This window comes from Camarhynchus parvulus, chromosome 12 (genome assembly GCF_901933205.1).
Source record: "Camarhynchus parvulus chromosome 12, STF_HiC, whole genome shotgun sequence".
Lineage (NCBI taxonomy): Eukaryota > Metazoa > Chordata > Aves > Passeriformes > Thraupidae > Camarhynchus > Camarhynchus parvulus.
In genome coordinates, this window is record NC_044582.1 from 8,981,709 (window position 1) to 9,008,684 (window position 26,976).

Consider the following 26,976-nt stretch of genomic DNA (forward strand, 5'->3'; position numbering starts at 1 on the left):
GCTGCAATGCTTAAGTGGAAACGAAATAAGGTTTTTCACATTCTCCTTTTCCACAAAACTTGCTGCCCTGTATGGAAGACATCTCACTTGGCTCCATATAATCTGTCTATGCCTATTCCCAATATCACCTGACCCAGAGGGGAACAAATTGCAGAAACTTAGATCAAAAAAGAAGAGCAGCTGAAAAGTCTATTGGCTGAACTAAAACCTTCAGTAACTGAAATATAAAGAGGTCTCCAAATAAGTCAGCAAAAAATGGTCACAGGCAATATACAGAAAGCTCTTAAAAAAAAAAAAAGAAGAAAAAGCAGCTACATGCCTTCTGGAAAACAACAAAAATCTTGTATTCTTTTTGGAAATCATAATTATACAAATAACAATACCCATGAGCTTCACCACTATGAATATTGTTTGGGTTCCCTGAGCCTCTGGCTGCTAAGCAAAACCAAAAGAAACACCCTGTTACAGATTATAATGTTATTATTACAACATTTTTCAAATCAAATGCCACATCAATGCCTGTGAATTCTTGAAGAATCCACAAAATATTATGAGAAAGGAGATCAAGAGGTATGTTCATGTAAGAGAAAAAACTCTCACTAAAAATGCCTGAACCAAAGTAGTTTGTCAAGATATTAACTAATGTCAAAACAGACTTAAAAGGCCATCGTAAATACTTGGTAGTTTCAGTTTCAAGCATTTTTGTACTCAAATAAACATTCATTACCCCTTTAGTTAAACCTCCTCAACAATACTAACCATAGAGATACATTGGAGAGAAACAATTTGGCATTTACCTCCAGCTTTCTATTGACTTCCAAGATAGTATTTTTAAAGGCTGGAAGTAGAGGGGCTTGAATCAAACCTTTCCCAAACCCTTCCTCTCCAGTTTCAATCATTATTATAGTTGCATCAATGGTGATACAAGTAATGTTTAAGGACTTCAAGAAGAAAAATGAAACATTAAAAACCCAAGATTTTCTAAACATAAGTGTTTCAAAGACATTACAAGCACTACAAGAATGAATCTGTAGTATGAAAAGTACCAGCCCAAACAATTTTGAAAGATTTCTGTGATTTCACATATGACAATACCAGCAGTGAATCTTTCCTCTTCTACAACCATAGATGGGGTCAATAAATTGGTAAAAACTAAGGAATCTTCCAGTACTGTCACTCCTCAAAACAGAATTGGAACCAGAAGATGCAGAAGAGATCTGTCTAGTTTTCTATTTTAAATGAAGTCACAAAGACTTTATTATTAGTATTCCAGTTTATATTATTTTTTAGAAATTATCCACCTAAACAGATGAATGAAAGTATTACAGAAACAGTCTATGTATATTAATCTGAAATATCTTTTACAGAATTTAGATAACATTTAAGACTAAAAAATGTGATTAGAAAACACAATTGTGTGCATATACTCAGAACACATATTGGCTTTTAATTAGGCATCCATGAAACTTTCCTCAGTGTTATGCCTACTCTCTCCTCTTAAATTAGCTCAAATGATTAGGTACATCTGACATGCAGCTCATAAACAGTGATCAGAAGGAGAATGAACAAGTACTTTTGAAATATTCACTTCACATGATTAACCTTTTTTCATTGTGATTTACAGTTCTCAACCATAACATACAAAGCTGGATTGTATCAGAATATAACTGTGTTCTGCCAAAATCCTCAGTTCAGCTACATTAAACAATACACAATTGTAAAGCATCACTTCCTGTGACAAAAAGTCTGCTGTAATTCCTATGTGTAAGATAAACACTGCAGTGGAGTATGGACACAAAAGTATTTCCCAGTGCTGAATGAAGCTCCTGTTGATACATTTGCTCATGGTCTTCACAGTTTCAAATGACAGTTCAAGAACAGTTTGGATCCTGACTAATTCTCTTTCAGAAAACATTATCCTACTAATTGAAAACACATTGGAAATTTGCAGAATCATGTAAAGATCCACCCAACTCTGTCCCCCCACAAGCAAAGTAGGTTATCTGTGCTGCCCCAAACTCTCTCCCAGAAGGGAATTGTGACTGTGCCCACCCAGAGCTCTCAGAATCATCTGATTTCCTTTTAGCTGGGTCTGGCTTTCACACAGGGCTGCTTGTCCTCAGACACAGTAGGAAATGCCATTTCATCACTCAACCTACTGAGAATCACCACTTCATGCTGATCTATCCAGTACCTTGCAGATTATTTAATCAGCCCATTTATATTGGCTCTAATTAGTATCTATTATTGTATCTGAAGTTTCCATAAACCTATCAGAGAAAGAACACATCCAAGGCCATTTCTTTTTTCCCCTCCTGTTCTCAGTGCCAGAACTGTCAGAGGAGCACACAGCAGAGCACCTTAACTGACCATAACCTCTATTCCAAGAGTATAATGCTAGTAGGAACTAGAATCTGACCAGAGCACAGAGTGTGACTGGGGGGTGGATTAGATCTCCCAAAGTGAGTTGGAGTTGCTTCTCCTTCAAAAGGTCAGACATGGAACCAGCAGAGAAGTGAATCAGGGAGTTGGTCTGCACCCACTGTATCAAATAACAAGAGCCACAGTAGCTTTAAATCACTGATTTCCTGTTTTCTGAGCAGACCATGAACATCAGTACAGTATTTCACTCCATTTCACTCTGATCCTGACTGACAGAGACATTTGCCCATGGTTTAAAATACTCCAAATGTAGGGTTTTTCTTCAAGAGGCTCAAATACATAAGTAAAATTAATCTTTATTTTGTCTGGCCTTTAAAATACAAACCCAGAAGCATTGAAAAGGGTGCAAGTGACCCCCAGTATTAGATTTGTTTCTCTTATGCATATCTAGTTTCCCTATGTAAGGGATCCCTACAAGCTATAACAGAGTTCTAAGCTTTCAAATATTTTCTTTAGCTTCACAGCAATGGATTTTTAAAGTAGGGAGTTGGGGCTGGATCACCCAGTCCACCCCTCCACCACCAGAATGAGGTAAAATACTTCAGAGCACCGTCCTGAGCAACAGGAATTTGTAACTGAGACCAGCTATGACAAATATCTTTGGCATTTCTTTGCATTTATTTCAATCCCCCCATTTTAGTTCTCAAAATGCTGTCTGGAAAAAAACTTCTATCTTCTATTGTCCATGAAAATCACCCAAGGCCCATTTTAGCAGTCCCTCAAAGTGGGCAAATTAGGCCTTCAGACACAGAAAGTGAACAATATTGAGTGCAACTTCAGAGTGACAGGCTTTACTGCTTGTGAACTATGTAGGAAAACATGGAGAACATGGATACCATTACAAAACCTGTCACAAACTTTGCTAAGAAATTCACTCACATTTTGTTTTCTTGTGGCACAGGGGACTTGATTATATGTCAACATATAAATCAAGAGCCACATGTTGAAATCTTACATCATTTGTAGAGATCTGCTTCCTGTTTTAAATTTTAGTTTGCATAATCACATTAATGTTCCTAAAGCATTATGTAAAAAACCATAAAAAGGGTGAGAAAGAAATTGGTATTCAAATGCAGATTGAAAAACGCAAAAAAAGAAATCAAAAGCACCAAACAGTTAAGCCCTTGAGATAAACAAATGTATCCAATATATGAGAACTTGTTATTTTAAGACCAAAGGAAAAGCCCACTAAGATTTTCAAAGCAGTTTACTATAGACTAATAGAAAACAGGGTACAGAAAAAGTCCACTAATGACTTTTTGCACTGATATGTCAGACCTTTTTTTCCTTTATTTATCCAACTTCCATTAAGTTATCAGCCATATGCCATTGCTCATAGCTTCTTTAGATAAAAACCTAGCCATCCTGCTGCCTCTCAATGCTGTGAGTGCATCTTTCTGATATGAGATACAGCAACCATGCTTCCCTGTAATGCTGATGAGAAACTGCAAAGTTAAAATAATTAGTCTCAATAATATGTTAGAGAAAATACTGATTATGAGTGCAGTATTTATAAAAGGAGGATTGCATATACAGGATAAAAAATGACCCCACTTCAAATAGTGAGGACTCCAACAAGTTTAAAGATAAAAATCACACTTCACAACCCAATCACTAAGAGCTGCATTTTTAAACTTACATTGAAAAAGGAACTGAAATTAAGACAGCATCATTTCAGCCCTTTAAAGGTTTAAAAATACACCAAGCTCAAGCCTGCCTGAATCAGTACCCTAGCAAGAAAAAACCCTCTCCAGAAGTCCAAGCTGGCCATACCTTGTCACAAAGTGCCAAATGCATGAAACACCACCTCAGTATCATCCAGAAGAGCATCTTTATAAGCAGAAGGGGAGCAGCAAACTCCCAACTGCACCACCAATATGCAATATCAGCACATCAATCACCAATCCCATACCTGCTGCTTTTCAAAGCAAGAACTTCCTTCCTCCCTGTTGATCTACTACGAATTCAAATAAAGAATAAGGTATCACATCTTCTCTCGTCTCTCTTGGTGGTCAGAAAATATCAAACTACACTGGCCTCTTGTCTGAAAGGCCACAAAGACTGAAAATTTTTTTCAGCCAGCCTGTGTTTAAGCACATAACTGAAACGAAGCAAAGCTCCAATTAAAACATAAGCAGATACCGTTATAAATTCTCTTCTAAACATGAAGAATGTTGAATTCTTTGCTTTATGAGGGATGGCAAAGTCAAATCCCATAGATGAGCAAGCAGCCATGTATTTAGTGAAGCTGGCAAACCACTCCAGCTCAAAAGCACTAAAAGGACATGCAGGATTATGAAGGCACAAGAGAGCAACAATGAGCCATCACAAATAAAAAGTCATATCCTCCACTGAAGTTTCAAAAATCTTTTGTTTTAAGAAATAATGTAGGAAGTATTTTCTAGATTCTCTGAGATGCCTTTGTGGTTCATGCAGTAACTAGTTAGCTCCAAAATTTTAACCAGGATTTCAAAACAGCATAAAATGGAGATAAAACAGGAGGTGTCAATAATACAAGAGCTGTCAATAACACATCATTGAACAGCAAATCAGACAACGCAGCCTCTGCCCACTGCTCAGGTTGTGAGAGCTTTCTCTTCTGAGTCAACATCACAGGAGCAGCTAGGACCAGCTACAAAGAGTAGAAACCTCCAAGAGTCAGAAATAATTCCAAGTGTGTGGGTTCCAGCAAGATCATATGGCTAACTAGCAATTATCTGAAAGACCTTGAATATTTCTAGATTCTATTATTTCTGCACAGCCTCACCTCCATGTGGGAAAGGAATATAGCATCTGAAGAAAAAATTATTTCATATTGAATGATTCTGTTAACTCTAATTTTTTTAAAGTGAGTTTTATAAGGGCATTCACCGTATGACCACTGTGGTGCTTATGTAACACCCCACACATGCTAGAAGATTTTATTTAATATATTCCTCCTTCTGGATGAAATAACACCAGAGCCTGAAGAGTCTGCACTGCAACACTGGAATAAAGCAATATAAAAGGGGATACTAAAATCCATTTGCGTTATTCCCTTTCCCAGCATCTGAAATATGACTATATATATATATATATATATATATATATATATATATATGACCCAATATATAAAGCAGTAGGTCAATGACCTTACTCTCATGCAACTCCAATACCATCATTTTAATTTATATTACATGTATGCTATATTCATGCAGACAGTCAAAAATCAAAAGATTAAGATTGTTCAGGTAAACTTAAGTGACCTTCTGTACTTAAGCAGTCTTTTCTAGCCTTTAAACATATAAATTTTTTTCAATAGAACCTAATCTATCCCATGTGCAGGCTGGACAAATCTCACTGAATAAAAAATCCTGTCCTCTATTTATTTTCTTCTCATGACTGAACTGCCCAGAATTCATTATTTACTGTAAACCATCAAATTCCCACTGTATTACATGTAGGCTATCTTACTGGAGTATTTATTTGGTAAACTCCAGTAATCTTGTCACCCTTGTGATATAACATGGCATTACGCCTCACTGCAGATAAATTCAACTGCATCATTTGTCACAACCCAAATTCTCAAGGAAAAGAACCAAACAACAATGTCCACTTCTTAAGACGAAAAGGCTAATTTTTCAGAATTATTACAACTTCATAGCAATTTCCTCATCCACAGCAAAGCTTCCAATAAACATAACCATTTCAGACAACTTTTAACTCACACCAACCCCCCCAGTCCATCCCATCCCTCCCCAGCTGCCACATGAGAACATTGTGAGAGATGCTGTCCAAACCCCACTCAGGCCATGACTCCTCCTGTCTCTGTGTTCTGCCCCAGAAGACAATCAGGCTGCTCAAGCACCTTGCAGCATTTCCCAGTAACACAAGTTTTTAAAGCACTCTTTGGCCCCCACCCTCACCTCTGCCAAGCCTCACTGCGCTTTTATTTTCTCTCTGCTTTGCCTCTTCTAGATGTGGGTCAATCTTTTCACACAGGAGAGGATCACCTCTCATTTTGGTCCTCTGGCCAAAAGAGCCCAACAGCCACACACAACAAATGTCTGTCAGGTAGGGAATAGATCCCTGCACCTCCTGGATCTGTGGAAGGATGCAGAGTGCAGACACCTACCATAATCCTTTCATCTCAAAATGACTAAAATATCTCAGGGTTTTAGTTTGGGGTTTTTTTTTTGTTTGTTTGTTGTTTTGGTTTTTTGTTGTTGTTGTTGTTGTTGTCGTTGTTGGTTTTTTTGTAACAAGAAAGGAATATTAAGATGCCAAGTATCCTAAATTAAGTGGTACTGCTTGTGCCACCTATCACCACAGATGACAAGGTATGCATTTTAAATGCACAGTATATTGCCAATGAGTTGAGGTAGCAAGTATCAATGCAGAGAATGTCAGAGCCATAGTAAAACTATGACATAGAAGCAGCTTAACATTTACATTCCAATTAAAATTTCTGCAACTTATCAAAAATATTTCAATAAAACATTTTTCAAAGAAAAAAAAGAAGTCAAAACCAACGCAAAATTATAGGTTAAAGAAAGGCTGTCTGGAATTTTCTTCTTCCAACAGAACAAACTGAATTTTTTTTTCCAAATATATTTCGGTTTAGAACAATAATAATACTTTTATCTGAAGACTTCAAAGTCACATGCAAAAAAATATATCACAGTAAACACAGGGTTGAAGGTTTTATAGAATTTCTACTGGCTTTTCCCCCCCTTCTTCTTTAAAAGAAATTTGTTTACTACCAGTCTTTGAAAAGCATAAAAGGGAGGAAACTATAGGGAAAATAAGTAAAACTTTCATGTGTAAGGAACATTTGGAGCTTTGTGAGAAGTCTGATTTTGACAGAATATGTGACATGTAGCCCAATGTGAGTAATATTAGATCTCAAATAAAAATCAGCCCATGAATATACATAATCCAAAAGGTAATTCTCCCAATCTCTGAAATGTAATGGAGCCACTCTAGATCACTGAGGCATGAATATTTACCGTATTCAGGCTTTACTGCTCTCGATCTGGGTTCAATTTTGCAAATTAAAATGAAGGCTCTGTGGATAGAGAGATTAAAGAAGAGCATCCCAAAGCCTGCCTGTTTGCTTGGTGTGGTAGCAGTGATCTGGTTACCCTTCTGTTGGGTTATTTCTTTTTACTTATTGGAGTAGTTCAAAAGCAATTGAGAGTGGAAAAGGAGGTCATTTTTGGGTCACAACCTTAGAGTTACAGGCTCACTAAGAAAAACAAACAGAGTGAACATAAAGCTGCATTTAAAATAATGAAAAATAGTATTTTCAACTCTTTTCACTTCTATTTTGAATGACCAGGGGGAGAAATAAGAAAAAAGTTGTTTTGCTCATTTCTTTCTCACGAACAAAGTTCTCCTGTCCTTTCTCTAAAATAAGCTTGTTAATAGAAGCCATGATTTATACAAAATGAAACAAAGGTGATGAATAATTACTGAGAGATCTGGTAGGCTTCATTAGCTATGGCAAACGTTAACATTAATCGTGATGATTTGTACATTTTCTAGGCAATGCTTGGAATATAAATACAGCAGCACCCAGGTGCAATACAGCAAACAAGCAAACACAACGCACACAACAGTACAAATCAAATGATACAGTGCTGCTCCTGGTGAATTCCTTCTACTAATTACAATCAAAACAAAGGCTACCTCTGCTAGGAGAAGAAAAGAAAATGAAATTAATTATGATCAGACAAGTATTTTTCGCAATACTTTTTAGTTTACGAAATAAAAACCAATTGGTATACAAAATCTTTATAGCTTTCCCTCGAGGCAGGATTTTTTTTAGTGGCAAATTTTAAAGAGTTCAACTGGTAAGCAATTTTCTATTACAAGTCAGTAACAGTGATTAAGATTAGACAAGTAAATTTATATCCTCTGCACTTTTGCAAGTCCTTAGGATATTTGCAAAATCTAAGCAGCTAAGTCTAGAGTAAAGAACAAATGGATTTATCCCGACCACCTTGGCAAATTATAGTAAGCTGTTAAAGGAACAAAGGAGTACAGTGAAAGGTTTCATGCAGCAAAAATAAATTCTAATGCAAAGATACCTGGTAAAAAAATGTCAGGTTTACAGTAATGATTCTGATTACTTCATTCAAATGCATCCAAAGGAAAATGAAGGTAAAAGGTCAGAAAAATGAATGAAAAAAATTGGGGGAAGAATGAAGATACTCTCTCTTCTGAAACTGTAAATAAAGGCAAAATGTAGTCATCATCAGGTAACAAAAACTGCATTTGCTATATAGAGGTGCCATGTGATAGCTTATGAAACAAGAAATTCACACTTTTTTGCTTCTGAGCTACGTCATGGTACCAAAGGGTTACTGTGCTTTGAAACCTTCACCAACAGCCTTACTAAACATTTAATATTTTTCTTTCTACTTTCTTAAAGGCCCCAGATGTGTTCTTGCAGATCAAAAGAGACCAACTTATAAAGTTAAACGAAATCAAGGGCTTTTGTTCCGAGGCATCATTGCTGAACTAATTATTCCTGGATGTTGTTTAATGAAAGAGCGGTGCCATATATTAAAACAGTTAACAGGATGAGTTGCTTGAGTTATAGGAAAGGTCTGATCTGGGATTATAAATTTTAGGTTTTCTTCAAAGGAGATGAAACAAACTACTCACAACTCCCCAGTCCTTTGTGTCACTGAAAGGCTGAAATAAAAGAACCCAAAAATGTATGGAAGTTGAAATATCATTCTACATATTTACGCTTCCCTGAATGATAGAGAACTAAAGATGGGGGAGTTAAAAAACCTCCTGAGATTCTCTGAGACGGGGAAATGAAGATCTAAGTTATCCTGTCTATTCCCTGACTGCTACAAAGCACAAATTAAAATAAATATTGGTAAGTCTTAGAAGAAAATTTTTAGACGTACACGTGCAAAACAAGAAAGGACTCCCACCTTAAAGCAACCCAACACAAACAGTTACAAGAGCAATTAAGTATATTTATTTTCAGGAAAAAAGGCAGGAGGGTAGGTAGACAAAGAGGTATTCCAGCATCAAATTATTAGCAGAACTAGATCTTTTACATTATTCTGCAGCCCCCAACTGCTCTACTATTTTTGGTAAAATGCATATTTAACTATACTGTTACCTTACTGAGAGAAACAAAAGACCCTTAAGATCCCTAAGGACATCTCAGGCTAGGAAGGTAACTTTTCACTCTTATACATTCAGACAATAAACACTTTACTTCCCTACTGATAGTCTCTTCTGTGTTTGTATTTTACAGCCTGACACAGGCCAACCCAACACTTGACACCCAATTAACAGACCTAGGAGCTGGAGGTCCCTATATTGATCACACTAAATGGGATTAGTGTGAAATAAAAAGTTCAAAGGGTCTTGACCAAACTCTACCACAGCCCAGCTGTGACAGCTGCTATGAATTTGTGTATCCAGTGCCTCACGTTTTTATTAAGAGGGTTCTGGTGCACAAGAGTTTGCAGCAGCCTATGAGATCACGGAGGTTCACTAATAATGTCAGCCTCTTTTACTGTAGTGACTGACCAAAGAAAAAATCCTCTTGCTTGTTTGCATAGGTCTTTTTGATTAACTCATGAAAAGGGCCCTCAGCTCTGATACAACAAGCACTTACAATAGACAAAGAGTTGTAACTTCTCTGCCTCTCAAGGATTTGTTAACTTGCTATGGAAGAACTGTCCAATTTGAAATACCCTAGGTGTGACTATAAAAGAAGTAATTCCCCATACATGCTGCAAGCACACCCAGTATATTCTGACAAAGCCACACAGGAGCTGTATTCAAATGATACAAGTACAAACTGTTATCTTCTAAACACTTCTAATCTTCTATTATCTTTCTATTTGCCTAAACCTTTCAACTGTCATCAGGTGAATAAATATTTCTACATTTTGCACACAGGCATTTCTTACTGGCAGTCCTATTGAGATGATTTTTAAACCTTCATGAAGATCCAAAGAAATTACAACTATCATCAGCACATTTTAGTATTTCTGAGTACCTGTGTGTTATAGATGAGTAATCTGATGGTTGGCTCCCACAATTAAGGGATAAATATTATGTGTATGTTAAGAGAAGTCCCATGGTCCCAGCACTGTCATTTTTCCTTATTCAGTCCTTTGTTGTTATATTTTGTTAAGGTTTAATAAACATTTAAAACTTAAAAGCGAGCATCATTTCTCACACTACGCAAACCCATTTCTTATTTAAAACAAGCAGCATCATTTTCCAGTATCAAGTGTCACAGACACCTGTAACAAACACAGGAAATCCACTGCACCTCATGGAAGGGAAGAAGCCCATCAGGCAGAGATGTGCAAGTACCACTGAAGTGCAGGGAATGCTCAATGGGATTCTCTTGGCTAATACAACCTTTACCAAAATATTCATGATAAACTATGAACAAAATGCTAGTTTGCCTTTGTTGGGGTTTTTATTTATTGATTTGTTTTAGAACACACTCTATCAGAATATTTTCTGAGAAATATCAGTTCTGGGCATTTATATATATCAATGATAAGGAAACAGTCATCAGTCAGGACAAAGATAGTATACAGTTGTCAATTAAAAAATAGTTTTAATCCATTATGGGTCTTTTAAAAGGAAGCTAGATGTGGTCTATGAGGGAACCTTAAAAATAGGCTCACTGGGGTTGCAACATGCATAACAGAGGAGACAGCTTCAGAGCCATCAGCAAGGACACCGGGCAGCAAATCACCACAGACAGAAGCTTGGTAAAAGTTATGGGAGCAACTTGAAACCTATGAAAGAACAGTCTGTTGGCACATAAAGGTATTTCACAGAGTAAAGAACAATTCTTTATGTGGTATTGCAGCACACAAAAAAACAGCTTTTCACTTCCTTTTTCTTTTTTCTATGTATCTCTCTTCTCCTCCATTTCTTTCCTCACAGGATCTGTCACTTCCTGTCCTTTGGGTCTCAGGACTGTAGCTGCTGAATCACACCTGCTGAGACAACCTTCACTAAAATGGCCAATTCAGAGTAATTCAAACTGGGCTTCAAAATTAATATCCCAGGAGTGGGAGAAGATTTCCATATGATTGCTCTGCCGGCACGCAAGACTGTAAAACTGCAAGTGTCACTCTCTCCCAAGGCCAGAAAGCTAGAACCTTCTTTTTTAAAATTAAAGTTGAAATTACATGTAATCCAAAGTGTGCAGGCCAAAAACAATTCTATGAGATGACTGAATCCAGTCCAAAGAAGGTTATCTAGCCTATCCAGCAACACAAAATCTTCCATAATTAGAAACTAGATTGTTAGGGTTGAGTGTTTGGATTTTTTCTTTGGTGGGGGGGCAACATATTTCAAAAACTTTCATCAGATTTTTTAGATGTACTTCTTCAGGATCAGGCTTCCTTTATCTCCAGATTTTTTTCATCATAGTCACTAGCTCTCATAGCTCCAATATAGCAAAAAGCACTGTGCCTTCCTATGTTATCAGTTTATTTTCTCTCTGTTAAAAGTTGTATTAATGTTCATTTACAGCAAATAGAAACATAGAAGATACATCACAGTGAGAATGCAACATTCAGTTACCTGGAGACTGCATAAAGATATAATTTGGGATGCACCACCCCAATCCTGTATGACTTTTCTAACACAATGCAAAGGGCTTGAAAAGAAAATATAATTTCATTAGAAGTGGCTCAGCACATTTTGGAAGTAAAATGCCAACTAGAAAAGCCCATGACTAAGTCCAGAGTGAATCTGAAACTAAAACCCGACCGTATCAATTGAAAGAAAAACGTCAATGTTAGAAACTCTTGCTACTGCAGCCAATGTTCATTAGAGGAAATTAAGTCAGCAAGTTGGTACAACTGGTGGAAGTTTTATCACTGTCTTTCAACAGCAGGAGTGCAGGAAAGATAATTTAAACAGAGATGAGGCCAAAGATAAACAGAAAAATAAGAAAAGCTTTTAACTTGGCCAGTATGCCAAGTTTCTCAAGCCTCTCTAAGGAGATTCTTGCTTCAAACTGAAGAGAGCGAGCTTCAAGAATCAGCAAAACAAAAATGAGAAAAAATATACATGCAATATTTAAGCATACATTTGTATCCCATTGGCTCTAGATTCTACGTGTAACGTATGCCCATTTCATATTCTGTCAGAAAATTAGATTTAGAGGAGAAAAGTTTTTACATAAAGTTCGACAAAACAGCTCCCATTAGTCACTTAACCATTTCATTTTGCTGTATTTCTTAAAAGGCAAAATATCACTGAAATATTGTCTGGTCAACCATCATAATTTTTTGCATCCCCTTTGGATATCATATTTTAAAACTAGGATCGTTTTTTCTCCCTTTTCATACAAAAGGCAGGTACCACATTGCCTTTGGGGTTTTTTAATTTTATAAAAATGGGATAAATTGCCCACACTATTTAGAAAACATCCCACCCCCTTATTTTTATGAAAATATTATTTAAAATCCCAGAAGGATGCTAATATTTAACAAAAAGTATGGGGTTAGCCTATTAGGATACCAAATCTGACAAGTTATCCAAGGCAAAGTCTTATTTCAGTCCTTTCAGAAGAAAAATATGAAACCCCAGTACCTTACCAACCATGCAACAATAGAAATGAGGTTGCAATGAATTCCAGTCTAACCCTCAACAGTGGATTCCAGTTACCATGTTCACAGGAGAAGGAAAAATACTGACAAAATATAACACCATTTTTTCAAATAAAGTAGTAAATGCTGCCACAGAAAACACTGCATAGATGCAAATCTACAAAGAAAATCAGGTTCCCACTCAAACTTCACTCTTTTTAGTCTTGTTAGACCCCTGGTACATGAAGGGATGAGCTCCCACTCTGCACAGACATAAGGGAATGAAAGAAGGATGCTAATGTGAGGTTTAGCAGCAAATAAATAGCTTTGGTGTTATAAATTTTAGTAGAAACATTATTAGTTAAACTTAGTGGGCTTTGTGGTTTAATATACATTCAGCACAAGTCATTTTTCTACAAGCCTTTAGCTCCATCTGCTGACTTTTAATATTAAAAATAATTGATGAGGTTGAAAACGCTCATGCTTTTGGAACACGTAAATCACCTACGTTTTGGTAAGTGTGGTTCAAAAGGTACAACTAAATACCCCAAGTGTGTGGTCCTGTAAATTTGTCTGTTAAAATTACCTTGAAGCAACAACATTCTAGCTCTGAGGAGAAGTACCTGAGTGAGCCTTGGATGTACAAGGGGCAAACAAGTCTTGCTTGGGAGACTGGCTGGAATCAGGTTTAAACAACAGGTAGACATCTGGGGGTTTATATCACAGAATCACCCAGCAATGAAGTACAAACCTGAGAAGTGAGATTCTGAGCAGACTAATAAAAAGAATCAAAAATCTATAACACAACCCTTGTGAAAGCTCAGTGGAGACATTTGCTCAACATCTGCCTGTGCTGGTTTCAGCTTCTCCCATTTGCAGAGAGATGTCTGCTTCAAAGAAACTAAAGCTTGTTTTATTTATGAACAAATAAAAAAAGATAAAAAAATAACTCTGCAGGTTCAAAAGCACACATATTTCCCTGCTCCAACTCTGATTTATTTTTTATTATTGCAGAATTCTGATCATTATCAGAGTACTACAAACTCAATCTAGGTAGAACTGCCACATGAAAAATTGCATACGAGAAATGCATCTAATATGCTCTTTAACTGTAACAGGGGGAAAGTCTTAGTCCCAAAAAACCCCACATTTATGATACTTCATTGGCCTTTTTTACAATTAAACAACTAAACCTATCATTAAATCACAGCAGTCTGCTTTATATTAACACTGAGCTCTCATGGCTGCAAATTATTTGAGTGGTAACTGGGATAACGGCATCTCTGGGAATTTGTTTTCCTTTGTGACTTGAACTTGCAGTATCTATATTAGAAAAATCTAACAACCACTCTCACAACCACCCCCACAAAAAACAAAACACCCCTACACACTCAACTTTCAAGACCTGCTGTGACATCTCTGTGCACTCTGAAATTTTCCTGTTACTATCAGTGTAAGAGACACATTCAGCCTCTCAGACCAAATCCCACTTAGTGCAATTGCTGCATATGGAGAAGATTTTTTTCTTTTCACATGCTGTTCTTAGTTTCTTTATCAACCTATTGGAGTCTTAGTAGCTGACTTAAAAACACAGGTAAAAAAAATAGATGGAATAAATTATGTTAGCAAGGGGATTTAAACACAGAATGAAATCTTAACTTTGTTAAAGCTAAGATTAAACAGAATCTGAAACAGATCCTAAATCTCAATCTTTATCACAAAAAAGGCTTGTTTTCATAGCTTTCTAGGAAAAAAACCAAACAACTCTTCTGAAATAAAAATACAAAAATCCCTCTTACATATAGCACGTCACAGATACTGTAGTTTCTAAAAAGTTTCTTTTAAAACTATTAAATGTTTATAACGTCACCTTTAGATCCAAGACTGAACCTAAGAAATCCACTACTTTCAAAAACTTAAAACACAGGGATCCAAATTCTGAACAAAGATTACCAATGAATGTTAATGGCCTACAAAACATTAGGAAGATACAAGACCCATTTCTACATGCCCAGATATAGGTATGGCTCCAACAGGTTTAAAACTATATTTATGCAAACACACTGAGGAAAATTATCACCACACAATGGAGATTGAGGGAGACATTAATAAAAAGTTAAAACATAATCACATTTAAACAGAAATCTAACCTGAAAATTTGATTCTTCATATGTAGGAAAACAGCAAGAAAATCGGCATGTACTTTCAAGCAGTTCATATAACTATAAAAATTTAAATCACATCAGTGAGTTCCCTGTTGAAGTGTATCTAAATCCTGACTCAGATAAAATGCCCTAGTGTCAGCATCACTAGATGGCATGGAAAAAATGAAAGGCAGGATTAAAACTTCATTTCTAGCTGATCAGAAAGGACATTGTCCATCAGGGACAACAAAGTAATGTAAAAGCAAGAGCAGTAATGCAACGTTTGATTTGCAGCATTACTCTCACTGTGCCAGAAAACGTGAATGTTACAGATTCAGAATAACATTAACTCAGCCCACTCCTCATTCTGGATATCTAAAGGCATGTTTTTACAACTGTTTGTAATGTATGTGTCACATGGACTAAGTCTTTCTTGTGAGTCACACTATAACCACAAAACTATGCCTGAGCATTAACTTTTCTTTCTCCCCTACTCTATTTAAATCTGATGTAAAAACTTCTTTGCCTCTTTCCCTATATATGTACCTTCAAAGCATCTTGCCTATATTGAACACATGAAACCCTCAGACAAGAATTAGAACTGCCCTTATTTAAATAAACAAAACAAACAAAAAACCCCAAACCCCCTATCCTCCTGAAAATTAAAAAAACAAAAATTCACAAACAAAAAAGAAAACCAAAAACCACAAAAACCCACAAACCAAGCGAATAGAACACTTACCTTCACATTCTTATTTGTGTGTTTTTACTAGAGAATTACTGTCATTTTTCCAAAAATACTGCTTAATTTCCTGCCAAATACATCCCTTTAAGAAAAAGCACCTCAATGTTTCTAGTAATCCCCCAAATTAGTTCAGCACACACATGCTTTACAGAGGTGGAGGCAGATGAAGCCACAATTGCCTTCCCTAAAAATGTTCTCCTTACTCTTATTAATCCCATTCCCTCTATTCCCAATAGTAAATCTCAAGTTGTGAAGAAATTCCCCCTGCCACAAAGAGTTTAAAATCTCCAAGAATGTCTCCAGAAGTGCAGACAGAGCTGTGATCTCAGCTCTGACAACCAGGGATGTGCTGCCTGCACAGATCACACATCTGGAAAGCTGATTTAAAAATGGAAGTTCAACAACCTCCACAGAAAGGATGAGCAGGCAGGAAAAGTGAAGATGAACACAAAGCAAAGACAAGTAAAGGAAAGACCTGAAAAAAAAACATTTGTACAACAAAAAAGTGTTTGACCACAATTGTATTTTAGAACTTTTGACTAATCTGTTGGTGCTTTCTGAAGAAAGCAAGCAGACATTGAGACTTCTAACAACCCAGGAATCTTCCACCCTTTTGCTACTATTTAGGGAAATACATACCCGAAAAATATTAACACACCAGAATAAATGATGCTGAACCTCAGTCTTACCTAACATCTCAGACTCACCAGAGGGCTCAGAACAAGTTGGGGCCTCACTCTGTATCCCTATTTTGGAGAACTTTCTCCACCTCCACCCTTCAGAGATTAAAGACCTACCCTGGGGTGAGGATATCCAATAACCTCCTCTAGACCCAAACAACAGAGCAGCCCTCGACAAGGCTGGAAAGAAGCATTAATATCAGGGTCCTTGCCACTTTAATACCCTTTGTACACACGACTGCTTTTCCCCAAACAAGAACATCATGTCAGCAACAGAAAAGGAACATTTGAAACAGAAACACATGTTATACAAACCATTATTCTTGGTCAATCACCACTTGACTCCAACTCTCTCCTAAAACTGAATGCAAAATAGTTCACAGGGGGATTTACTGTTGTATTTTACTTTATTTTACAAAGATCTGCATTTAGACAAAACCAACTGGTGTTGCTCTGCATTGACTCAAGGCCAAACTAGACATTTATTTCATGCGTTGAACATTTTTTCTAATCCTTTAGTAAAAATACATACTTTCAAGCTTCCCTTTTTTTCTGTGGTTTTGTTTTGAGTGTTTGTGGTATACCTGCATATTTCTCACTCTCTCAAGACTTTAAATTGTTGTCAGCTAATCCCCACAAGCAGGATCGACATCTTCAACTACACAAGAAAACACCTCATGAATAATACCCATATTTCAAAAATGAACTTATTCATAACAGCACATTTTTTTCTTAAGCCACCATTTAACTTTTTGCAGTCCTATGTACTAGGTATTGCACATCAGACAAAAACCTCCTCTAGGGATGCTTAGCATAACAGTCTATTGAAATTCATCACATAATTAATGTTAAGAAAAAGCAACTACAACACAGCAATTGAAATTAAGAAAACAAAACCAAATAAATTAAAGGAATACCAAGAAAGAGCAGAAAAACTTCTAGACATTCTGAAGCCCCACACAAAACTTACACGACAAATAAATTTCTGACTTGTTTTCCATACCTCTATCCCTTTTCTGTTGAAGAAAAAAACCTTGACAGCTGTATATATACACTGGGGTTATTTATTTCCATGAGTTAATCTGTTCTCATGGCTGATTTCTGCCACCTAAACTGCACAAGGATTAAGGCCACCTCTGCTATTCTTCTGCAGAACCTATTACATATCCTATAGACATATATTGAGGGAACAGATCTTAAATACAGGTTGCCTAGAGAGGAACAGCTCGACTAGTAAATCTTTCACAAAGACTGGACAGTTTCTAAGTCTACAATTTTAGTATTTAAAAATGTATTAGCTAAAGAGACTCTTTAAAAGGCTATTTGAGCTTTCCTTGCTATTTCCAAAGTGTCAAATGTTTATTCTTGATTATTTATTCATTAGAGAAGAAAGAAAGAGAAGCCAATTTTATGTCATATGCTTTGAAGCTAATCTTTACTCCCATGAAGAGCCTGGGAGTTTGCAGCTTTCATTTCAGACAGTTGCAAATGGAAATCTGTATCTAGGCATTCGTATCATGTTCATCACAGTACTATCTGGGCACCTAAACTAATTATAGCATTCCAGCTGATACTGTAAATATTGGCTCTCTCTAGCATTAACTTTTCCAATTCAAGCTGCACCAGCTATTATAACATGAAGTGATGGGAATATTTTAGTAAGAAGATGCATGTCACATTTAGTTTCAGCAATACATGTTATTGTCACAGGCATATGATGACAGATTCAGGTGATGAGCTGAATAAACACTTAAAGAGCAAAGCAAATTCTCACATAATTTTCATGGCAGTATCTAAGAACAAAATGCAGAGATTTCTCTAAGTGAAACCCTCTCAGAAACACAGTACAAGGCATGAAATCCAGAGGACTCCCTATGGTGTTATAGCAATACTTCAAGAAACTACTCTGGTAATAGAGTAAATACAGATTTCTGGGCAGTTATGCACTAATCCATTTTCTTCTGTCTCTGGGTCATATTTATTTTCAGCAGCATTGGTTAAGTAATGTTTTCAATATTCAGATCCTTTCTTTGCCAGTGGCTAGAACTGAGCAGAACTTTATAACTTACAGACCATAGCTTAGTTAATGTGGCACTTGCTGAGCTGTTCTGCTTCTAAAAGCCTCATCAAATGAGGAATTGTACTGTGTATGGATGACCAAGGAAGAAGAAGAGTGACATTCCCTCCCTCCATTCTGATTACTGAAATTTTGCCAAAGCCTCCAGCACTTGAATTTGAATATTTAAAACATGAGAGCTCCTCTCTGCCCTAACTAAGCCTTCTAATAAAGTTAAATTCCTAGCAGCAATGCCATGTGAAGGCTGTGTGCACCATACAGGAGGGTTACCTTCCCAATTACTATTCAAGCATCCTACTAAGATTCCTGTTCCAACTGTTTGTGGACGTGCATGTGGGTCTGCTTTCAATTAAACTGCACTGAGAACAATTCTACCTGGTAAATTAAAAGAAATAAAGTTAATGACCTGGCAGCGGCAATGCTTAAGCAAACAAGTTATGCAAACACAATCCAGCCATCCTTTTCTTTAAGGAGTTACCCTAAAGTTAAACAAAAAGGCATTTGGATGAAACTTGTGACTACTATAGCAATGCCCATTAACTTAGTTCCAAACTCATCTTGAACCCCAGGGTACACAAAGCCAGGAACACAACACTTCATCCCTGGAGCTGCAATGCTTCAACAGGAAAGATGTTACCTACTAAGTCCCAGGATAACATGTACCTTTTTGTTCAGCTGCATCCCAGTCACAGCTCAAAATTGCAACAGCAGATGGGAAAATGCAAGAAGAAAAAAGTTTCTTCAATCTATGGTATAAGTAGAAAAGACCAATCACTTCAAAGAGCAAACTCTGAGACTGGAAAGGAAGCTAGAAATGGACAAAAAAGCACAGGCAGGAGAAAAAGTAGAGTGAGCAGACACAAAGTTGAGACAATACAGAAAAATCTAGATGTCAGGAGTAGCTCATTAGAGTTTTCTTTTCAACCTCATTTTGGAGTAACAAACCTGTGTATTTGTTTATCTTCAGGTGCTGCTATAGAAGAGCCAAACTGCTCACTCAAGCAGCATACAAGAACAAAATCCATTTCTCCATTTGTGGCACACTTATGCACAGGGATTTACCATCAGATCCTGCAACCCAGTATGTGGGTAATTCCAAAATTTCTACAAAATAGTGAGCATGAGAAACTACACATGGACATCACATCTGCCAGCAGTCTCCAGAAGTCTGAAGAGAACACTAAAGAGGCAGATGAGTGGGGAGAACTCCTACATACATGGGGCAGCACATGCAGTACTGGTGGAACTGTCACACTTCAGTGCCAAGACCAACCTCAGAACAACTCTGCCTGGATCATTTTCCTGTCAGTACAATGGTTCCTTCTTCTTCAGCTCAGTTTCTTTCCCACCTTTTATTTCTGCCACAACTTTCTTTAGCTTTTCTAGCAGTTCTCATGGGACAAAATGTTTACTGAAATCTTGACAGAAAAAAATGTATCTTGACTTATCTAAGAAAATCAGTCATCATATAAAATAAAAGTATGACATTCATATCACACAGTATTTTCTTCTACTTAGAGTCAAGATCATCTTGCAATATTTTTTTCACTTTTAGCCCCACTAAAGAGTGTACCAGTTCTTAGACAGTAACAGCTCTCTGCACTCAATAAATATTAAGGCAAAATTATCTGCATGGCAATGGCACAAAATAACACACTCCAAATTAATCTCATGCATTAACCACTACCAGTCAGCACTGCAGATAACCCTGCACAAGGAAGCAGTGCCATGGAACTGCTGCAGAAGTTAAGTCTACCTTGGAGAGCAATACTGTTTCCAGCAATGCTGCATGTCCAGGTGGAGCCTTGATCTCAACAGACATTTCAAGATGATTTAAATAAACAGAAGCAACACAGAAGTTACAAATCTCTTCCTTTCCAGATTCACTGTAGGAAGAAACTCATATGCTTTGCCTTCTAATGGATGAGAAAAATTACCCAGTCCTGTACCCAACCGTCTCTGTCTGGCAGGGAGCACAGGGTATACCTAGACTTCCAAGAAAAGCAGAAAAGCTGCAGATGAATTTCAGTATTTGAAGAGTTAATTGGCCAGCACTGACTAGGCCACTTTTCTGCCTACAGAGATCACATTAGACACACAAGCTCCAGAAATACAGTGTATGGTTTGGATTAGCACTGCTCAGGTTGGCTGCTCTCCCCTGGCTTCCTTCCCTTCTGCTCAGACCAAGTAGAAAAAAATTAAAAGCCCCACAACATATATCTATTATGTATTATCTCTGGTCCTGAATAAGACAAACCTTAATGCACAAAGTCCTTTATCTTGCTCCCTCACTTTACTCTACCTACATGATACTCAATAAAAAATTACGAGTGTTTTGAACTAAACATTGTACTTCTGTAACAGGTAGAGAATGAAAAGCAACATACAAATCTCTTGCTGAACGTTTTTATTCCTGAGGGGTTTTTGTAAGTTTAAAGGAGTTTAAAGGTCTTAAGTTAACCACAATTTTGTATGGTTTTTTAATACAAACTTAAAATGGATTTTGTGCTTCACAGTCTTTAGGCTTTTTTTTTTTTTTTTTTGGTGTTGGCTTGGGTTTTTTAAAAATGTAAACTAAAACAGAAATAAAAAACAAACCAAAAAACCACACAGTAAAAAGTTACAAAACCATACTTGAAAATGAGGGAACTGATCTTCAGAAAGAACTCAGCATCTGCTACTCTTATTCTCTTAAGAGATTGAGCCAAAAAGATTTGAGAAGTTTTTATTGCCAGATCTAAATTTCATTCCACAGGCACAGGATCAGATCTTTCATCCTCCACTTAACCACAAAGAATTGTGCAGAGCAATTTTGTTCTTCCAAAACAACTGATAATATCCTAAATGCTCAAAGCAGAGTACTTTCCAGTATAAGCCAAATCCTGCATATTTTGCTTTTAAGTAATGCCACAGCAGATGCAAAACCAGTAGGATTCACACTGATGTTTTCTAGGAAAGAAGAAAATCTCCAAAAAACCATAACCCATGTTTTAGAAGCAGCAGACAAATAAAAAAAGTTTAATTCTTGTCCTGAATTAAACCCCATGTAAAACATTATGTTTCTACATTTAATTTATTGCTTTAGGATTTAAGGTTCTTGCATTTTTGCACCAACATCTTTTAATATGCATCATAAACCACCTTTTCACAATTTACCAGCTACATTTAGGTGATTCTTTCTCAACCCAATTCTCTCAACAGCCCTTCTTCACAGCACTCCAATGAGTGAAAAAGAAAATGTTCAAGGCAAGCAAAACTCCCCACCAGTAGAGGACTTGTTGCATTTGAAAGGCTGTTTGTATCAGTATTGGGCAAGAAAAACCCAAGCAGCACAGGAAGAAACAGATGTAGAAACAGTATTCAGACAGGCTCAGAATACACAGCAAGGGTTCTCTCTATCTGGAGTGCTAAAAGCAATCAACATTGACTGCAATTTGGAAAGGGAATATTAGGAGGTCCAAAGTGCCCAAAATGGTAAAAAAAACCCCCAACTTTAAGACTGTACCATGAAAGTCCACATACAAACATCTTTGTGATCCAATTCAGTGGGGTTTGATCCAAGTTTGTTTTCTGAGATTTAACTGTCCTCTGACAAGGCTTAACTGTGCAACTCTGATTGTGCAAAAGTCCTTAAATGAACTAAAATTAGTTCTTACTACATGTATACACATACTAAAGCTCATTAATCAGAGGTCCTGGGACATCAGATAGACTGAGGTACTTGGTACATGGACAAAAGTAGATCTCTGTTACAATTTTAACAGCTTCAATGGTTTGAAGGAAATAGCCTTGCAAATCCTATTTGAGTTATTCTATCAGACAGTGGGGAATTTTTTTGTTGTATCAGTCATAAAAGCTACAGAACATTTGCCAAAACACAGACCAAGGTTATCTAGCCAACAAAAAAAGCTTAGGAGGAAACATCTCTCTTCATATGGTGAAAGTATATAAAGCCATGAAGCTTCTCAGTATCATGCAAAACTATGCTTCTTTAAAGTTCATAAAGTCAGTATAATTTGACAGTCAATAGGCTCTTGCCAAGATAGGATCACTACTGGATTAAACCAACACACTCATTTACTAGGAGACTTGATGAGATAAACAGAAGCAAGTTCCTCACATTTTTCATATCTAAGTCTCACATGAGCTTGTGAAAGTTCACCTGAGTACTGAAATAATCTGTATAACTGCTCTCCAATATGAGGGGAGCATTTCATAAGTGTGGGTGCAACTTTTGAGACTGAGATGCTCCACACTAAAAATGGCATTTGGCTACTACCAATCTCCAGGATGGTCAAGGTTGGAACTGGTAAGAATATTTCTCTTTCCTTTTAATGAGATTTATTACACAAGAAACAACTTTTTACAATACAACACCAGATATGTTATTCAGATTCAGCACAGAGCAAGAATCCCCATGTGATCCCCTAGAGAAAAACATGAATGTAACCACTCAGCAGGAACACAGCTACCCAGCATTCAAGACACAACTTTTGACACATACACAGTACAAATGGCAGCACTGGACTTTACAGAGGCTCCAAGTCAGTTATTTACCTCCACCAGCCACTCAGCTTGCATCAATCTGCTCCAGCATTTGTTAGCAATTCATTAAACAGGACAAACAGGAACCTGACTATAAGACAAAGAGAAAAGTTTCTACTTCTTACAATTCCTGAAATAGAGCCCCAGCAGTGGTCTTCATACTGGCTGCCACATCTGTGCTCTGGGTCTTGTGTACCCACAGCTCTGATCTCAGTAAAGCAATGCTGAGTGGACACTTCCAGGATAACCAGATCCATGAGCTGTGTACATCTCTCTCTGCCTCCTCACCCAATTCAGACTTGACCTTTTCAACAATCTTTCTCACCTGGATAAGGAAGGCAAAGATACCTTTCCCCCACTGAAATGAAAACACTTTTCTTTTTCAGTTAAATGTGCTATAAAAAGACCCAGCAGCACTGGAGTTTGACATTCATCCTCATTTAAACTGAAATCTCTAAACATATACTTTAGATATCAGTAAAATAAAAACAAAACTAAATTACAAAAAATCCTTATTACTCAAACTCCAGTAACTTTTATAAAGCAGAAATAGAAGTGTCATGAGTTGTTGCAGTTTATAAACTCAAAGACTATAGAGATTGAAAGACCACTGAAATAATCTTAAATGACATTCAGAATTCTGCCAACACTATGTTTTTGCTACAGAAATCCTAGGTTCATGCTCTTCAAGGTGGATTTCAAGTGCTAAGGAGCAAATAGTACTAACTCAATTGGATAGTGAACTGTTTGCTGTGTCAAAGCTTTTTGCCAAACACATATATATAATTTTTCTTTTTGCTATATGGATAATCAACCCCAGATGGCAATTTACATAGGCAAAGCATAAAGGAATCCATGCGCCGCTGGTGCTCTCAGCCTCAATCAGAGCCAGCATGGGCATTTGAGAATGTCACTGTTTATTTTTAATTGCTGTGTCTCTCCTTTGTGCAGGTTCAAGCGGTCAAAGATGTCGAAGTCCATTAGTAGAACTGGAAGGTGATGCCACTTCATTTGGTGAGAGGGTTCTTCAAATTTAAAAAAAGCAGCTAGTTTGTAACGTCCCTAAATGTACCAGCTGTCAATCTCAGTTACCATTGGGTCAGGGCAAAAAAAGGTCAGAGAGAGTCATAAACCACAATGTGTTGTGAAATGTGCTTCCTCCGTTACCTTGCACGCCTGAGAAAGGTTTGACCTTTTATAGGTATCCTAACCCAGCTCTGCATGATGCTGGCAGGGGTAAGTACAACACACAGCTCACACTTACAAACATTGCTTCCTTTTACTGTGCCTTGGTTTCCATACCTGTGCAACATGAAGGTGAATGCCCACAAATTGCTAGTGCTAAAATACAAAACTCTGCCCACAGCTATTATCATCCCAAGGCATGGACACATCTCCCATTTCACACACAGCAGTGGAAGGTTTAATTCATTAACAGCAAATGGAAAAATAACTAAAACTTTGAGGGAAGTAGTTAATGCCATAAGAGCCAAGTGATCTGGCTTGTCTTTGCAAATGACCTGTTCATCTGCTAAGCTGTCTGTCACTTCACTGACTACTCTCCCAGTTACCTGGGAAGAAAGCCCACTAAAAAAAGTCACACAAAGTCTTTTCCACTGTTGGAAAACACACAAAGTGTATTTCCACTTTTAAACACCAATTCACAAGTTATTTACTACATTTTTGTCATTTCTTCCTTCATATGGATTCTCAAAAAGCAGATTTAGTCCTAAACACATTTCTTCAAAACATTTTTGGACTACAGATGAAAAGCAGAATAGCCGTTTCCAGATATAATCTAGTGATGCATTCTTTCTTCGCAAGAAATAATTACTCTGCCCTGTCTCCCCCATCTCCTGAAGCACAAAATGACAGGAAGTTTGGCAAATGCTATGCCAGAAAGAAAGCAATGAACTCGCTATGCAAGGTCCTGTTTGGGCAGGAGCCATCTCCCACTCCTTGCACTCCTGACTACTTGGCCCTCTTTGGACCCCAAGCACAGGCAGGCCCAGGACTGAGAACAGGACACAACAGCAAAGGAAAGAACGCTGCCAAGTGGAAACCAGGAGAGGCTGAAGCTAGAGCTACAATCCCAGCAACCACATTTCATGCAGGAATTGAAAGCATGGCTCCCAAAATAGGCTGCACGCTGTAAATGAGAATATGGGCAGTGAGGAACTCAGCTGGGGAAGCAGAAATGTCAGAGTATGTATGGTACAAATCACTTCCATGCAAAGGACAATAGGATATAAACTAGATGGCCATAGGTATCACTGAAGAGGCTGGCCAGAAATGAATTCTCCACTATCAGCCAAATACCTCAGGTGGAATCAAAATGCCTGATGTAGTCCTTCACTTGTCCAAACAGTACAGTGAAAAATGAGAAAACAGCATGTTCACTCAATGAAACAGTAAGGTCCTTACAGTAAAATGACTTGAAGATAATACTGACAGCACCAAAGGAGTCCCATCCAGGCTTGTTAGGCCAGAACTTGCCTGCCCACAGAATGTAATCAGCTTGGTCCATTTTTAAGTGGCAGCTGCAAAATTCTCCTCAAGTCTTAATTAATTTTGGGCAATTAATACTAAGGGAAAACCAAAGCAGCGATAATCAGCACCTGTGAAATAGATTTCACATGTTCCAAGCATAAAGTCACTTTGTTTTCTTTTAAAGGATGAATATATTTTAAGGAAATTAAATAGTAACAACAGTTGAGCAGTTCAAAGGCCATTGGAAGGTGTCTGACTTTCTACTGGCTCTCTGAAGAGCCCAATAGCAGCAAGCCACCTACTGCATCCCAGCAGTTCTCTCAGAACATGCTGACACAAATTAAAGCCTCAGCAAACAAAGAGAATGTGCATCAAGCATTTCAATGCCCTCTTCTTGTCATTACCTTTGCTTTCAGACATTTCTGGAAGCCTTCCTACACGGACTCTTCTGCAAACCTTCTCACTGTAGCATATCTCAAATGAGAGTAACCTCCCTGTTCAGTCCTTGGGTGCATCCCAGCTTGGACACATGCCCACTTTGCTCCTCTGAAGTTGAAAGCCTAACATGCTAACCTAGATCAGTCTTCTCTTCGTCCAGCTAAATTATTGAGCAGGTAAATTTACTGACTGCCTTATTTAAAAATCACTATGCTCCTTACTGTTATAAGCTGGGTTATAATAGAGTACAAAAATAAAAATTGAAAATAATTCAGTAATTTTAGATTGGATGAGAACACTCTCTTCTTTGTTGAGTGTTTCTTTCTATCAGGAAAACCAGGGGGAAGGAAAATGAGAGACTCACCTTCAGGGCAGGAATCTCCACATTGTCACCAAGGCTAACAGAGCCAGAAAGAATAGTCCCTGTCATCACTGTGCCTTGACCCTTGATAGAGAAACAGTGGTCGACTGCCATAAGGAAGTGTCCTGAGGGGTCTCTTGATGGCAGGTAAGCCTGAGACTTCAAGACCTGAAAAAAAAGATAAAAGCAGCACCATGCCTGGGTGAAAAGTCATGACAGCAACACAGCAGAAGGCAGGCAAGCGGATGATTGATTGAACAAGCTTGCAATTTTACTGATTTCAGGCATCTCCCAATGAGCTTAGAACTCACCAATGTCAAATTAACTGTGCGTGCCATAGGGGAGGTGCACACTTAGCAGCAGGAACAGTTCGATTTTCTGCCTCAGAAAGATTTGGTGCTGCACATTTAGCTTGGTTAGCAAAACCTCACTGGCGATAAAGTTGCTGCCAAACTCAATATAAACACT

The 26,976-nt window shown here is 37.4% G+C and overlaps 1 protein-coding gene across 1 annotated transcript in view; it reads right to left on the bottom strand.

Annotated features, from left to right (window-relative positions):
* Positions 1-26,976, bottom strand: part of EEFSEC (eukaryotic elongation factor, selenocysteine-tRNA specific) — a 124,485-nt gene that overhangs the window by 60,158 nt on the left and 37,351 nt on the right. The window contains exon 4 of the mRNA XM_030956557.1: positions 26,512-26,676. Coding sequence (XP_030812417.1) covers positions 26,512-26,676 — 165 coding nt within the window. The remainder of the gene's footprint in view (positions 1-26,511; positions 26,677-26,976) is intronic.